The 15,475-nt window shown below is 39.4% G+C and overlaps 1 protein-coding gene across 2 annotated transcripts; it reads left to right on the top strand.

Annotated features, from left to right (window-relative positions):
• Positions 1–2,131: 2,131 nt before the first annotated feature.
• On the top strand, positions 2,132–14,730 carry mov10l1 (Mov10 like RNA helicase 1). Of its 2 annotated transcripts, none has more exons than XM_015054180.1 (27): positions 2,132–2,264; positions 2,568–2,666; positions 2,777–2,964; positions 3,108–3,267; positions 3,799–3,911; positions 4,047–4,234; positions 4,877–5,017; positions 5,108–5,398; positions 6,289–6,486; positions 6,955–7,069; positions 7,939–8,116; positions 8,183–8,253; positions 8,332–8,423; positions 8,506–8,561; positions 9,378–9,439; positions 9,517–9,595; positions 9,678–9,856; positions 9,964–10,110; positions 10,849–10,970; positions 11,057–11,156; positions 12,329–12,475; positions 12,723–12,896; positions 13,044–13,193; positions 13,299–13,406; positions 13,986–14,126; positions 14,262–14,353; positions 14,526–14,730. In XM_015054180.1, the coding sequence occupies exons 1-27, from the start codon at positions 2,255–2,257 to the stop codon at positions 14,542–14,544; spliced, it is 3,420 nt and encodes a 1,139-aa protein (XP_014909666.1). In that variant the 5' UTR covers positions 2,132–2,254; the 3' UTR covers positions 14,545–14,730. The 2 variants fall into 2 exon arrangements, with proteins under 2 accessions (XP_014909666.1, XP_014909667.1); XM_015054181.1 differs by having other exon boundaries at positions 2,531–2,666.
• The last annotated feature ends 745 nt before the right edge of the window (positions 14,731–15,475 follow it).

Here is a 15,475-nt window from a genome sequence, read left to right as displayed (position 1 = left end):
TATGATAGCGTGATGGAGCTCCAATGTTGTTTCAAAAAAGACACGGCCTGAGTGTAGATACCGAAACATGAAACTGGCATTTTGAAATTTTCTCACTCTGGTTTTTCAAACACTACTGTTTCTATATCGATGTGGACGTAAATCCTAAACAATAAAAAAAAATAAATAAATAAAAAAAAACTTTGCAACATAACCAATCCTGTCTCTGTGTGGGCGGGGCCAAATGCACAAGACATAACTGTATTGTGCATTTGGTGCCCCCATTTGAATGGGAGTCTTATTGTAGCTGAGTCCATACAGTCTCAAATGCAAATGTCCTCAGAGAGTCCAAGCAGACCTCCGTGTACATGTACAAATGGTAAAATTTATGTTACACAGGCTTTGCGGTTGAGTGGACAATACAGCTGTCAGGGAGGTATAAATCAGGCCAAACAATGTTTCCAGGGCCAAAGAAAAGAAAGCAGTCTACGGCATTACAGGTTTCACACCATATTTTGTATTTCTTTGTCAGGAAGCTAAAGTTTTAGCACGTGACAGACATCAAGCTACCAAACTGTCAGAAACTGGACAGAAATTATGTGATAAAATAGGCAAGGTTCAAAGAAAAACATTAAGAGCCATGAGAAAGTCTGGAAAACGACAACTCAACGCCGTCAGTGCTGCAGTAATTTAATTTAAACTGTGTTTCATAACGGCAGTTGTCAATCAGCCGTATTACATTTACAGTACAGAAAGACACAACTAATCATCATATCGTCTTCAACACCTGTGTTTAAGTAACTTGATCCAACTTAATGTGAATTTTGTTTCTGTTTTTGTTTAGAAGGTATCTGAGCTTTGTTACAAATTACAGCAACAGATCTTCTACCACACTTCCGAGTTGGTCTGAGGTGCTTTTCCAGATTCCCATCCTGTTTTTCCACACCAAACCTACCAGCGGTGTTTTGTAAGAAACAGCTCAAGCTTAGTCTGACCTGCAAAGTCCAGTTAGTTTATCAAACTCCACATGCTTACATTTGGGATGGTAGAACAGAAAACCCTTTTTCCTGGCATGCCTCCTAAACAACCAGTTGGCATGTAGGCAGCATCTAGCAGTTGTTTTGGCAACATGAGCCTTGGTAGATGCCACTCTTGACTGCTACTTCCTAGAATTTTTTAGCTCTCTCATACAGTACCATTTTTCTCACTTTGCTTGGTGCAAAATAAACATGACTTCTCATCAACCCGAGCGATCAGTGGTGAAATGAAGATGAACCTCTGTGTAATGTGATATTTGTGCTCCGATAAAACATGAAATCATTGATTACTCAACTTTAAAAAAAAGTTGTGACAAATGCTTAAGTTCCATTTATTTTAAGGGAATTGTTAGAGGAGATGTAAAACATTACAATAATTTTTTTTTTTAAACTTTACTTAGATTTTTTTTTTTCTCCAAGAGACCACATGCCTTTTGGAGTGTCCTTCTATATTGTGAAATTCAGCCATTACAGGAAAAAGAGACTTAATCAACATCATATAGTGAGCAATTTCCTCTGGTTATTACATAAAATTGCTTTTTTTTTCTTTTTCTGATTATTTTTTTTACATGTTATATGTCTTTGATAAACAATATTAGTTGAGTGTCTACTTATAGCAACAGAATGAGATGAGTATCTGATCTATTTCCTTCCCTTATCCTCATTTGCTCTGCGTTGAAGAGACGGACTCTGTTCTCTGCTCAAAGAGTGCCACCACTGCCCTCTTGTGGTGGAAGCAAACATTTTTTGACATACAATGGAAGCTGATCTATTCAAGTGAGGGGAGCTGTCAGTGTTATGACTTAAATATTGTAATCAAGATTACTTGGTAAAAATAGATAATAGATTTAGATAAATAATATTATATACACATTACATTAATGATTGAATTACATTTACAGAACAGAATGGCAAGTTTTTAGATGTGTTTTTTTACATAACTTTCTACAAATAAAACCACATATAAGAAAATGTATTCTATTTCTATTAAGAAAAAACACCAAATATAAATAAAAAATGGTAGTTCTTTAAAAATGAGAGCATGCTGCCCCACTTTTTTTTTTCTTCACACGTTCATCGTCACCTTGGTTGCTCTTGCGCCCCCTTGTGGTAACGTGGCCGCATGTTTGATGACCCCACCCTCATCAGCGCTCGTCACTCACGTACACCTGCCGCCGAAATCTGCAAAAAATCTCGACCACAACGTTGGAAGTGTTCTGTAATATCTAATAACGTGTATGGAACGCGGTAAGGCGCTCATATTTTCACTACTTCCGCTGGAGATGTATTATTATTTTTACAATATTTATCTAGTTTCATGCAGTGGCTAATGTCGAGGCTGGCTTTGTCTCGACATTAGCTACTGTGTCTCTGGAGTACACTGAAAAGTTTATTTTCTTATTCTAGTAACTTTCATTTGTCCCTTATCTTCACACCGAAATACACTACAAATTGTGAATTCAATAAACTGTCTCAATACTGAAGCTTATTTAATGTTGAATTTGTTTTCGTAGCTCGGACAGCTAGCTACGCTGCTCCCGTTTCCCGCAGACATGCTCACTTCTGTGCGCTGCGTGCTAACCAAGCTAGTTTCTTCGATTTGGAGAACAGCTGATGCAGGTGGAGACAACATCTTCACGGAAAGCCCTGGTAAGCGCAGTTAGTCTTCCTGTGGACTGCGACACATTCGCACAGTAGCATGTCGGATTTATTTGTTTTTCTATTTATTTATTTATTTTTGGCGTGGGTTTTCTGCTCAGGCACAGAGGACATCCGCCATCTGCGGGGCAGCGTGGTGACGCAGCTGTGTTTGGACTACGGGATGATAGACGATGCCATATACTTCACAAGCAGTGAGGTTTTGGGCGGAATTCAACTAAAAGAGGGAGACCAGGTGAACTGCATCGCAATCAGAGATGGTGCTGAGAAAGGATGGAAAGCTCTGAGGGTGAGGACCCCCTCATCCATCATATAATCTGAATCTGTCTCTTCTTGCTGGTTGGCCATTGGCTCCTTTCGGAAATTACAGATCAAGTTTGCAATGAGGTTTTGGTTTGTCAGGCTTGCAAAATTCAGCATTCTCTTACTCAGGTGGAGAAAAGTGCAGATGCCTGGGAAGACGGAGGGAGGACTTCCTTAGAAGCAGACAGCATGCAGCTGCGCCCCCTCATAGGAACCGTGACGTCCTTTGATGGCGATAGTGGCTACATCAATCAGACCACATACTTCACACGCTACAGCCTTTCAGAAGGTAGCGAGATAAACTTTTAATTTAATAAGACTTTGAACTTCACAGCCCTTGTATCTTGCTTGCACTGCACAAGTTAAATTGAGTTACCAAGGTTGTTTACTGAGCAGAACCTTTCATTCTACTTGTACTTTCTCCCATTTTGTCACAGCATAAAATTAAACAAAAATGTATTGTATAATAGACTATGTTCTCTGAGCTTAAGTTCTTTATTTTTTTTCTACAATTCATTTTAAATGCACTAAATTAAATGTCTCTGCAATCCATAATACTCAAGATCACACAACAAAATGTATTTGAGTGCTAAAAGGTGTATTTTGCACGGTGCAGTCCTTTTTAAGAAAAGACGGGGCAAAAAAAAAAGGTAAAAAAACAAATCTGAGATTGTATTTTTAAGCCATATTATCCAGCTCAAGTAACTGGTGATGTCATTGATTAAAAACATAGAATATTTCCAAATCTGATAAAACCTTGTTATGCTTAGTGTGTTTATATAGAGGGATTTGCTTTGTGAGCTGCTTTTCTCTCTGACAGGTTATGAACCAATGAAAGGTGACTGGATTCAAGCTAAGTTTTACATCAACCCCACCCAGTGGACCACCCAAGCTCATTCTGTGGCTCCATTACGCTATAGTCGCCTAAACCAGGTGCTTATCATTTTTATTTTTATAATATATTCATTACTAGAAATGAATCAAGCCAAATAAATCTGTGGTGTTGAACCTGGATCATTTCCTTTAGTTGAGTTTTGTGACCTCATCTGAGCGGCTCTCTGTTTCCAGGTGCGAGTGACTAGTGTGTATGGGAACAGCGGCGTGGTGGAGGACAGTGTTTTCTTTAGCTTGGACTCTCTGCTCCTGCCAGCCGAATACAAGCCTTCACCAGGGGATCTGGTCAACTTGGTGATGGTGGAGAGCTGTCAGTCCTTCTACTCCTGGAGAGCCCTCTGCATTGCGCCCTGCCGTCAGAGGTACCGCTCAAAATATAGACCAGGTTGTTTGATCTATATCAGATTGGCTAATAAGATTTTTAAAAATGGTCACATTTTACAGATTTTTCATTTAAGCCTCTTATGTGATATTACAAATACATTAAAATATGAAAAAAACAATTGAATTTCTTTTTTTTAATAAGAAAAAAAACATTTTATTTCCCATCATGCATTGCTTTAGTGAATGCCTGATCATTTGTAGCAAAGGATGCTGCTTGATTTAACATTGATACAGTGTAAAGCCGATCTGTTGATTTATTTTTTGATTAACCAATTAGTAATCTGGCAAAAGGTGATACATATAGAATTTGAACCAGGTGAAGCTAAAACTATGTACATTGAGTTTTTATTTTATTTTATCTTAAATGCAGAACGTATGTGTTTTTCTACAGTTTTAGTTTAATTGCTGCTCTGAGAGCGTTCTCTCAACAAATGGCTTTTTTTTTACATGTACGCAAGTTGATGAGTAATGTATTAGCTGACAATTATTGCAACAATTGATCACAGTTGATCTTGATTAATTGTTTCAGCCATAAAAGACTGATAAATAACCAAATTAACTTTTTTAAATTAGCCTCTTTCCGTCTTGCTGATCTTAGTGTTTTATTTTCCTGTTGGCAGTATGAATTTTGCTGCTGAGCCTCTCCTGGAGGCCGAGTTGAATCACCTCTTGGAAAACAAAGGCGGGATCGACGTATCAGACTACGGACAATTTGGGGACCTGATGCTGGGGGAGAGATGTGAGCTGGTGCTGTGGATACAGTGAGCTGGTTTTGCTTTTTTGGTGTAAATATCAGCAATTGGAAGACGGAGTGAATGATAGTTCATCTCCGTCTCTCTTTTCCGCAACAGAAATAATGGCTCCGAGTCTCAAACACTGAAGTGCTGCGACTTTGCTGGGTGGGACTCTGCAGAGCAGTTTACCGTGGTTACCGTCAGCACGGCACCCAACCAGAGACAGAAACCTGTTCACAAAAATTTCCCAGAGTCCTCAGAGGAACAAGTCGGAGATGCAAAGAAAGTAAAGAGAGAAAATGGTGCAATGCAGACAGACGCAGACCTACCTCACGACGCAAGAAAGGAGAGAGAGGTGGAAATATCCCCAGGAGAAAGAGTGTCTGTTGTTATCGCCTGCAAAGCAAAGTAAGGCATCCCTAAAAGTGCATATAAATACGCATCATGTCTTACAAAATGATTCATATTCCTTTAAAATTTCACTCCTGGGTTACAGCCACAAATTGTTGTGTGGGATTTTGTGTGATTGTAATTAGTGCATAGCTGTAACATGGATGGAGGGGGGATACATGGTTTTTAATTATTTTTATGCAAATAAGGATCAGGAAAGTGTGACATGCGTTTGTGTCCAGCTGTGGTGTGGCATACTTTCTAGAGCCACATTGTCTCTGCAGTTACAGATTTTGTGATGCGTCTCCCAGATTTGAGCTCTTATAGGCTGAAATGTTTTTGCCTTTTTTTTATTTGTCAGATAAACAATCTGACAAGGTGACGTTGAATGAATAGGTTCCATGAAAAATAATAGCCTTGGCTTCGATTTTCAATTGAATTTAGGCCAATTTAACACATGAATATGCTGTGGAGTAACCTATCCATTAGGGGTGCACCAATTTATTGGTGCTGATTTACTTAATTTTAGGAGATCGGTGATCGCCCAATCCCCTGATCTTATCTAACTCTGTAAGTGACATTTCAGATAAAAAAAAAAAGAGATTATCAGCTAAAATCGGAATCGGCTGGTTAGGCTGTTTAAAGATTGGTGATCGACCAGAAAACTGCAGTCGGTGCACCTGTGCTACTCATTGTTCGTCTGGCTGTATGCCTAATGCAAGGATGGGCAACCATTTTTTTTTTCCAATAAAATGTGTTGTAGCTTTATTTCTGCCATGATTTCTTTTGCTCATTCATATGGAACAAATTTTTATTGCATCAAAATTTAGAGGGGAAAAAAAAGCATTTTGCATGAATACTTGTTTTTGGCACATTCTATATTTTTGTGCATGTTGGGATTCCTCCAGGAGCCTTGGATGCTGCACTGAGCTACTGTTGCTGCACTTCTCTTCTTTCACCATTGGGAGGCGTCTTCTGGTCACAGTGGGTAGTGAGGATGAAAACCTGCTGAAGCCCTCTGAGGTTTATTGTCCCAGTAATGCCAAGGTGCTCTCAAAAGCCCCCTCCCACGTTGTCACCGTCTCAGCTCCAAAAGTTTTGCCGAGGTAAATAAAGAGCTCATTAAACCTGTTACTAATCAATAAGTAATAAGGGTTTGGGAAATTAATGCAAGTTTCAAGATTGTTATATTTATTTAAATGCTAGAAAATATTCAAAGAAAGATGTATAAAGATGTATAATAATGTATAATAATGCATGTTCTTTTTTTCTTTGTTTTTGCTCAACTGATGCAGATGTGAAGTTATACCTGCTCCTATGCAGTTTGCAATTTTTCAAGGAGTTATTAGTTAATAATTAGACCTAGGTTTATTTTCAAAATGCTGGATAAACTAATTGGGTAAAAATATAAAATGTTTTTTAGCTCTTTTTTTTCTGCTGCTGTTTCTGGCATCCATATTTAATCCTAGTATGGCCAACCTCATCGGCTGGTGTTGTTTTCCATCCACTGAGAGATTAAGCTGTTTAGATCAAGATTATCCATGTTGATTCTTGTTCGACTTTCCCACCTCCAGGCTCAGTAAGCGACGGTTGCCAAACTTCCTGCCAAGCTTTCCGGTGCCGAAGGCTCTGAGAGACTGTGTGGAGTCGGGGAAGGATGTGCTGGCTGTTCAGCCATGCTTAGGAGAGGTGAGCATAGCCATCATTAGGTTTGATGCATAAAGATTAACTATTCACCCTTTGACTGCAGTGTGAGAGTAATAAAAATAAATTTGGCTAGACATCTTCAGCAGTTGATATGGACTCGGGGTTTTTTTTGTTTTTTGTTTTTTTTTTTTACAAAAAAACTTTCAAATAGAAAATATTGGTCAGAGCACAACATATTTCTTTAGTAATCAACAGTTTTTGCTTTAAATTAAATGTTATTGTCCACAAACATCTTGTAATGTAACTCAAAAAGAGTCATTCAATAAACTGTCGACACGGCACATGTTTTTGAAGAGAGTCCAGTCGAACTCCTCCCCATAGTTTTTCAGGACAAATCATGACACTTCTGTAACGAGAAGTGTTGTATTTTATGTACTATCCTGGGAAAGTGAATTAAAATATTTTTAGTACTTAATTTTAACGTGTAACTTTCCTTTGGAATCAATGAAGTATTTTTGAATATGGAATATAACTAGAAATAAAAGTGCGAAACATGTTTCACTTTTTGAACCGAATTACTGAAACATTCACTTTTCATTAATTGAAACAAATCCGTAGCTATGCATCTCCAGTCCAGATCATTTCTGAGCCAGCCTCTACTTTCCGAGTCATAAATTACAGCAGAGCTTCAAGCTCGCCAAACGGTTTTGGCTTTTGAGTCCATGCTTTTGCAAAATGGCTATTAACGCTAGAGAACACGATGTCTCTCAAAACTTTTTTTTTTTTTGTAGATGGTTTGGTGTTTGATTCAAACCTATATTAGTGAGATTTTATGATCGCACAAGAAACATGCGAAGAGAAAAAGTAGATTGCAGATCAAGTAAAGTGTCGCTCTGTCCTCCTACATTCAGGCTCTCTCACCGTCCAACATGTTTTCAAGATTCTCGACCCTCCTGTGGCTCGAAGAGCTGAACGCAGAAAAGGAATTAAGGGAGTTCTCCATCAGTGGAGCGCTCCTGCGCAAAGGAGGCGTCTACCTGCACCTCGAGGTGCTTGGCCTGGCTGAAGGCAGACCTAATCTTAACATAGGTGATGCGACCTTCAGCATGGCCGTTAAATGTCGTGTAGGTTTCTGTTGACGAGTTTTCTCCACAGGAGACAGAGTTTTACTGAAGAAGCTACAGAGCGACGGTTTGGAGATGGAGTACATCAGCTACGTCACCGAGGTAACCCGTTTGTTTGACTCTGGAGCATCTCTGCACACACTTTCTGTTCTAATCTAATGCCTTGATGGTCCTGTTCAGATCAATGACGAGAACGTGAGTTTGAGAGTGAATTCAAACTTTCACCACAGCTACCTCGGCGAGCCTCTTGACGTCGAGTTCACCTACAACAGGTAAGGAGAAGGAATAGATGAGGGATTGTTTGGAATGTTTCTGGTGTCTGTGATTTTAATTTAATTTTTTTTTTCTTTTTAGGTTAACCATAAGGCGATGTCACAATGCTCTTGAGCTGACGAAGCATTTTGGGGAGAGTAAGTAGTGTTTTTTTTTTTTTTTTTTTTCATTGTTCTAGACAGAACCCCATTAATGGTGGCAAAGTGAATATATATGAGATCATTAAGTCTGTGGTCAATTTTGAAGCTTATTTGCAGTTTTATAAACATTTAATCATTTACTTTTTTTGCAACTTTTTCCTGGTCAATTGTGACCACTCTGTAAAATATTAAATTCACAGCACTTATTGTCTGGGAAAAAATGCTTAACTTTATTTTTTATACATGTTTGAATAATTGCAAACTGTTCTTTACAGAAAATTTCCGTTGCTTAATCAGTTTCATGTTTTGGCGTCGTATAAAATATCAAACATGTAGCAATGATGACTCCCTTTGTGTTTCAAAAAGGTCTTTTTAATATTTTTTGGCGTCGGTTTTCTTACTCTGAGTCTGAAACTTTTATTTGAAATATTTCTGAAAGATCATCTCTTTTCTTTGAGAATCCAAATGTCATTTCCCCTCCGTCCCCAAACACTGTAAGGATTAGCAGACGTAGACAATAGATTTTGTTTTTCATTTTTCTTTTTTTTTTTACCAAATCGCCAAAAATCTTCATATGTGTAACAGTCTAGATTCTTTTTTGTGGGAGGGCACATTGTAGTGGCACATCACTACATTACCCACCGGGGGGTGCTAGTTGTATCATTTAACCTCTTCTAAGGTGCACAAACAAGGAAAGAAAAAGCATTAGCCTTCAAATGATTGCATCAGTCTTCCCTCTCTTTCTTTCACTGGCGTTTTGAATCACTTTTACAGAAAAAGTAAGGTTTTAGCTGTTAATTTCTTGTTGTTTAGTTCTCTTCCCCTCCAGAGTGTCGCCTCAAACCCACCTGTGGACTGGAGAATGGATGGACGAGGTAGGCCGTAACTAACAGTCTTCAAATGAAAACAAGTCTAAAAAGAGAATAACTTCAGAATCCCATATAATCACCAGAATCCACCAGTGGAAAATGGAGACGCGTCGAAACCGTGTGTCGATATAAAGTCAAAGGCCAAACAGACTAAAGGCAAAGGTGTCCGATTTTTAGATCTATACAGGATCTGCTTGTTTTTTTGTATCAAAAGTTAACATAACAATTGTATTTCTTCTCAAAGGAAAACAAACCTCCAAACCAATGCCCAGCAAAGGGCAGTTTTTTAACCCAGACCTTAACCCCTGTCAGAAGGAGGCAGTGAAGAGGGTCCTGGAGGCAGAATGTCGCCCTCTTCCTTACGTGCTGTTTGGACCTCCAGGAACCGGGAAGACCATCACTCTTATTGAAATCATACTGCAGGTGCATTCACTAATTATCCATCTAGATTCTTCAACTCTTGTGCGTGTTATCATCTACAAATTATTTTCCTTTACCTGGATAATCCCATGAAGCCTCTCGACCTCCAGGTCTACCACTTCCTGCCCAGCAGTCGGGTGCTTGTCTGCACGCCGTCCAACAGCGCCGCTGACCTCATCTGCGTGCGTCTGCATCACAGCGGCTTTCTGCATGCCGCTAGCCTGGCCCGTGTTAACGCCTCCTCTAGGGAGACTGAGGTACTGCACAGCAGCTTAAATGGTCTCCTCATCAACCGCTTTCATAATTTATGAGGACGGCCCCGTCCAACTACAAACCGCAAAGTATTTTGGGTATTTTATGTAGTAGGCGTACACAAAAAGATTTGTAAAGCTTACGGGACAGAATTTAAAGATGGTATTTTTTGTTTTATTTACAAATTTGTATTCAACCCCTTCTTCTCCGATTCCTGTAAATGAAATCAAGCGACACTAAACTGCCTTTAGAAATTACCTAAATGGTGCAAGGGACTTGACCAGTCCAGAGTTTCACTTTCAAACTGGTCATAACCCTAAGCATACAGCCAAACATTCAGTATTATGGTTGAGATCATAGTGTATTTATGTGCTATAATTTTTCAATGTCCCATTCTAAATCCAGTTGAGAAACTGTGGCAGGACTTTGGAAGTTGATGCTTGATCTGATTCGCAAACAGGATTGAGCAGATACTTTGGTGTATAACGCTGCAAACCTGATCTAAAGATGCTGGTAAAATCTGATCTCTTTACGTGGCTGTATGAAGTGATCCTACACTGGGAGGCTGAATATAAATCCATAACATACCTTTTGGATTTTTCTTTACGAAAACATTTAAATTCACAACATGTGGAAAAAGTTCAAGGGATGTGTGTAGCTTTTGCAAGTTGCTATATTCACCCTGTATATCTACAGTGTTGCTTAGATGGCGGATTATTTTACCAGTTAACTCTTTTTTTTAGTCTCTTCCCGAAGTGCTGCAGCCGTACTCCCGGGCTGGAGAAGACATCCGTCACGCTGCTTTCCATAGGATTGTCGTCAGCACCTGCTCCAGTGCTGGCATGTTCCATAATATTGGAATACAGTAAGATCAATGTTTTAGATATTAAAGTGAAAAAATATACACGTTATGTACTGTCTTAGTTGAATATTAATTTCTTTGTTTTTCAGAGAGGGACATTTTACTCATGTGTTTCTGGATGAAGCTGGCCAAGCCACTGAGCCCGAGTCTCTGATCCCCATCAGCTTCGTCTCAGAGAGAGATGGACAGGTTAGAGCAAATGAGCTTACTTTCCACACCGGTCGGAAATGCTCTCACCAGCATAAACGTCGTATTAATCTTGACCTCATTGTGATGCATTTGAACTGGGGGGGTTTTCCCAGGATGAAACGCATGAAGGCTTCAGATTAACCAGTTATTTAGATGTAGCTGAGCCAGGTTTGTAGGCTGCCTTGCCTTACACACATCAAGCTCTCTCCTTATGATGCCATCTATTTTATGAAGCGCACCAGTCCCTCTTACACCAAAACACCATAACGGTGTTTTAAATTGGCAAATTTTTACCTTTTTCTCTAAATATAACAGCGTGTCTGCACAGCCTTAAGAAGTCTTAAGTTCTTGTATCAAAAATTAAGGCTGTGAAATGTCTTTAATTTTGAAAAGTAGGTTGGCCTTTACTGTGTTAATCACAGATATTAAATTTAGTCTTGACGGAACCATTTAATCTCATATTCTGTGTATTTTTTTTCCCCTCTGTAGTTTTCTGTCTGGCAAAAGTTGGAGTCGCACTGAACTCCGACGTCTTTATTCTGACTCTAGACGGTTGAGTCTACTGGTAACTCACTGCTAACATATCCTTGCTAGCTAGCAAGCTAGCTACCTTTTTTTGCACCTGTCATGGTTCAAATATATCCACACATTCTGTGGAGATAAAGGCCTTAAATTCCTTTCATAGTGGTCTTAAAAAGTCTTAAATTGAGTTGGTGAAACCTGCAGAAACCCTGTATGGCCAAACACTTAATTTTTGTAAGTCATGTTTGTCCATCATTGCATTTCCAACTGATTATTGGTCCTTTTCTTTTGCATAGTTTTGAATTGGTGGCTTTTTCCTCACTGAGTGGCCAATACAGGACTGGTTTTACTGTGAACAGTAACATTTTACTACTTTCAGTCATTTTTTTTTTTTTTTTTTTTTAAGGTTTGAGCACATTTGGCACCAAGGAAGCAGTGATGCGTTTAAGGTGTTGTCTGAAAATGCATCCTAAAGTGCTTATTCGTTTAATCCAATGTGATTCATGTGAAATAACCAAACCAAAGATGTTCTCAAATTGTTTAAAAATGGTAACGTATTGGATTGGAGTAACCGCTATATATTTATTGTAAAAGAGGAAATGAACTTAGCTTTGTTGTTGAATAATGATGCTTCCCGTTTTCCTCCTCAGATAGTGCTGGCTGGAGACCCCTGCCAACTGGGTCCCATAGTGAAGTCCAACCTTGCCAATGCCTTTGGGTTGGGCATGTCTTTACTGGAGAGGCTGATGACCAACCCACTATACACCAAACAGGACTGGGGATATAATCCTAAACTGGTTAGTTCTCTGATTGGGAAACATTTATGATGTCATAAACACTTTAGGGTGATTTTTTTCTTCTTCTGCCAACCTGCATCACAGTAATGTCCAAAAATCTATTTGAAATGTTTGTCCAGAAACAAAAATGTAAACAGGAACAATGTCACAAATTTTCCACATAAGAACAATTTATATTTCTTTTTTCTTTACATAAATAATTGTTTGAATGCCCCTTTGTTTGTACAAGCATGCTTTTCTCTAACAGGTGACCAAGTTAATCTACAACTACCGTTCCCATGAGGCGCTGCTGATGCTGCCCTCCAAGCTCTTCTACCTGGGGGAGCTATGCTTCAAGGCTCAGAGGGAGATCGTGGACTCCCTCTGCCAGTGGAAAAACCTGCCCAAAAAAGACTTCCCCCTCTTTTTCCACGGTGTTAGGGTAATAACGCAGAAATAAAATCACAATGTTTCCTCTTTAAAAAAAAAAAACAGCATTAGTGCATCTGCAGCCTGTTTATTTACTCACTTTCAGCAGTAGGTTGAAGGGATGGAAAGTTCCCATGTTTTTGGGTTTTCTGTGTCCCAGGGCACAGAAATGAGGGAAGGAAACAACCCGTCATGGTTCAACCCAGTAGAGGCTGTGCAGGTGATGCTCTACTGCTGCCAGCTGGCAAAGAAGCTCTACAACCCCGTGCACCCCTCTGACATCGGCATCATCGCCCCCTACAGGAAGCAAGTACGTTTCACTCTTCCTCTGAGGTTATTAAGAGACTTGTTTGAAATCAGTCTCGCAGGTCGACATACTGTAGATGTTAAGGTGAGCTTTCATATTGCTGTCCAGTGTGAGAAGATTCGAGTGCTGCTGGGTAAGGTGGGCTTGTCTGACATCAAAGTGGGCTCAGTGGAGGAGTTCCAGGGACAAGAGTTTCTGGTCATCATCTTGTCGACGGTAGGTCAAAATAAGCCACAAGTAAATTTAATTGCAACCTAAATTTAGTTAGATTTACCAAGAATTTTGAAGGGATAAGGAAACAGTTTCACTGTTTGGAGAACTTTTGTAATGTCCTTTTGCTTGCCTTGAAAAATGTTCAAATAATTAAGGCTAAAGCATGTCTTTTCTTTGTAGATTTATTGTTTTATGTTAAATGTCTTATTTGCGTCTTGCCTTGAAGAAACAGTGCTTAGTTTTCCAGCTAGTGATGAGTTGGTGTTCACCCATCGCACAGATTTCTGCCACGTTAAAGCAACCTTAAACTCAAAGCAGTTTAACTGAATGCTAATTTTCATAAGTGACCTGGATAAAGAGGTCAATATTTAGTAGATTTGCACTCAGGTGCTATATTTAAGAATAACTTAAATATTCTTAAATATTTAAGTTGTGTAACTTCCAGTTGTGTAACTTCAGTATTTCTAATCAACGGCATTGCTATGGTTTACTGCCATCATGTCATTGTTTTTCAAAGGTACTTCTGATTGTACAAAAAGACCACATTGCAGTTGATTGATTTTTGATCATCTAATTATCCAGGTGCGCTCTAGTGAATCAGTGGAAAGCGAGGATTTGCAGAGTTCGCTTGGTTTTCTGGCCAATCCGAAACGCTTCAACGTGGCCATCACCCGACCCAAAGCTCTGCTCATAATTGTTGGAGACCCCCACACTCTCATCAGGGTGAGTGGGGAGAAAAACCTCTGTAAATCTGTGATGATTCTTTTTTGTCGCTTGTATTTGTTTTTACTCTCACTACCATCTACTGCAGTGTGTTCACCAGTAAAATACACTCCAAATGTTTTGGTTTCCCTGTAGGATCCCTGCTTCAGGGCTCTGCTGCAGTACTGTTTCAGCAATGGGGCGTATCTGGGCTGCGACCCTCCGCAGGCCCTACGGACTTCCCAGATGTGTGTAAACTGACATCATCATTAACTTTGTGAAGATGTATTTTTATAAAAGGAAACTTATTGCATAGTTTTGTTTCACATTTCCGATTTCAGATCATTTCGTGCTAAATTAAGTTTTATCTCTGTCGTTCTCCTGTAAGTTAATCATCTTTGTCTCTTTTAACTCCCACAGCATTTCAGAGAACCAGTGAAGAGCGTAAAAAGGACATGGTGTCACTGATTCTGCTACATTTTTTTTTTCTATTTCCTTTATATACTTTTGGCTTTTTCTGTGTTGACTGTTCTTAAACTTGGGATTACCTCATAACTGATTAAGGGAAAACATTTAGATTTTGTAAGAGAAAGATCCCTGCAATTAAAAAATTTAAGATTATGTCTGTACTCCAGTTATTTTTGTGCTTGATGTGACATTTTATTTTTATATTGCAGTAAATGAAGACGGAAGCAGGACAGTTTAATCTGATGTGCCATAGTTTTTGGATTTGTCTGCAGATTCTGAGCTTGGGGGAGCAAAGAGTCTGCTCAGATCAGCCAGACTGTCTCTGCCCATAAGGCTTGGAGACTGGATGTGACAATTGAGTGCTATTGACAGTCTGTGCAGGGACTGTCAGTCCTGCTGGAGCCCAGCAGGGTGATGAAAGGAGGGGGTGGTGAGGGACAAATGGGAGTTCAGTGTATGAGTCTCCTGTGTACAATGGGAGACAACTTTTATCTGAGTTTGCAGAGCTGACACCCAGTTCTCCTCCCCGTCTTCCTAAACACACCTTAGGCTTTGATGTGCTGCAAGGACTCATTTTGCTCCAACACATGGCCAGAAAGCAGCTGCATAACATTGCATTGTGATAGTCAGCTGACGTGAGACATTAACGTAAGGGCGACTAATAGTTTTTGAAAGAAATGTTGAAATATTTAGCTGTGTGAATATGCATTTGCCTCCTTACAGATATTTTTTGTTTTTTGCTTTTTTGTCACACTTCAGTATTTCTTGCCACCAATAGAATTTAATGTTGGATAAAGATGAGCTGTGGGGGAAAAAAAATCAGTTCATCACATTCGCCAAAAAATATCTCGGTGATCCCCAAAACTTCAGTGGTAATATTCTGGGGACTGACGAGACGAATG

This window comes from Poecilia latipinna, unplaced genomic scaffold, assembly GCF_001443285.1.
Source record: "Poecilia latipinna isolate Pla-1442-1.1 unplaced genomic scaffold, P_latipinna-1.0 Scaffold1233, whole genome shotgun sequence".
Classification (NCBI taxonomy): Eukaryota; Metazoa; Chordata; class Actinopteri; order Cyprinodontiformes; family Poeciliidae; genus Poecilia; species Poecilia latipinna.
This window is presented reverse-complemented; position numbering and strand designations above follow the sequence as displayed.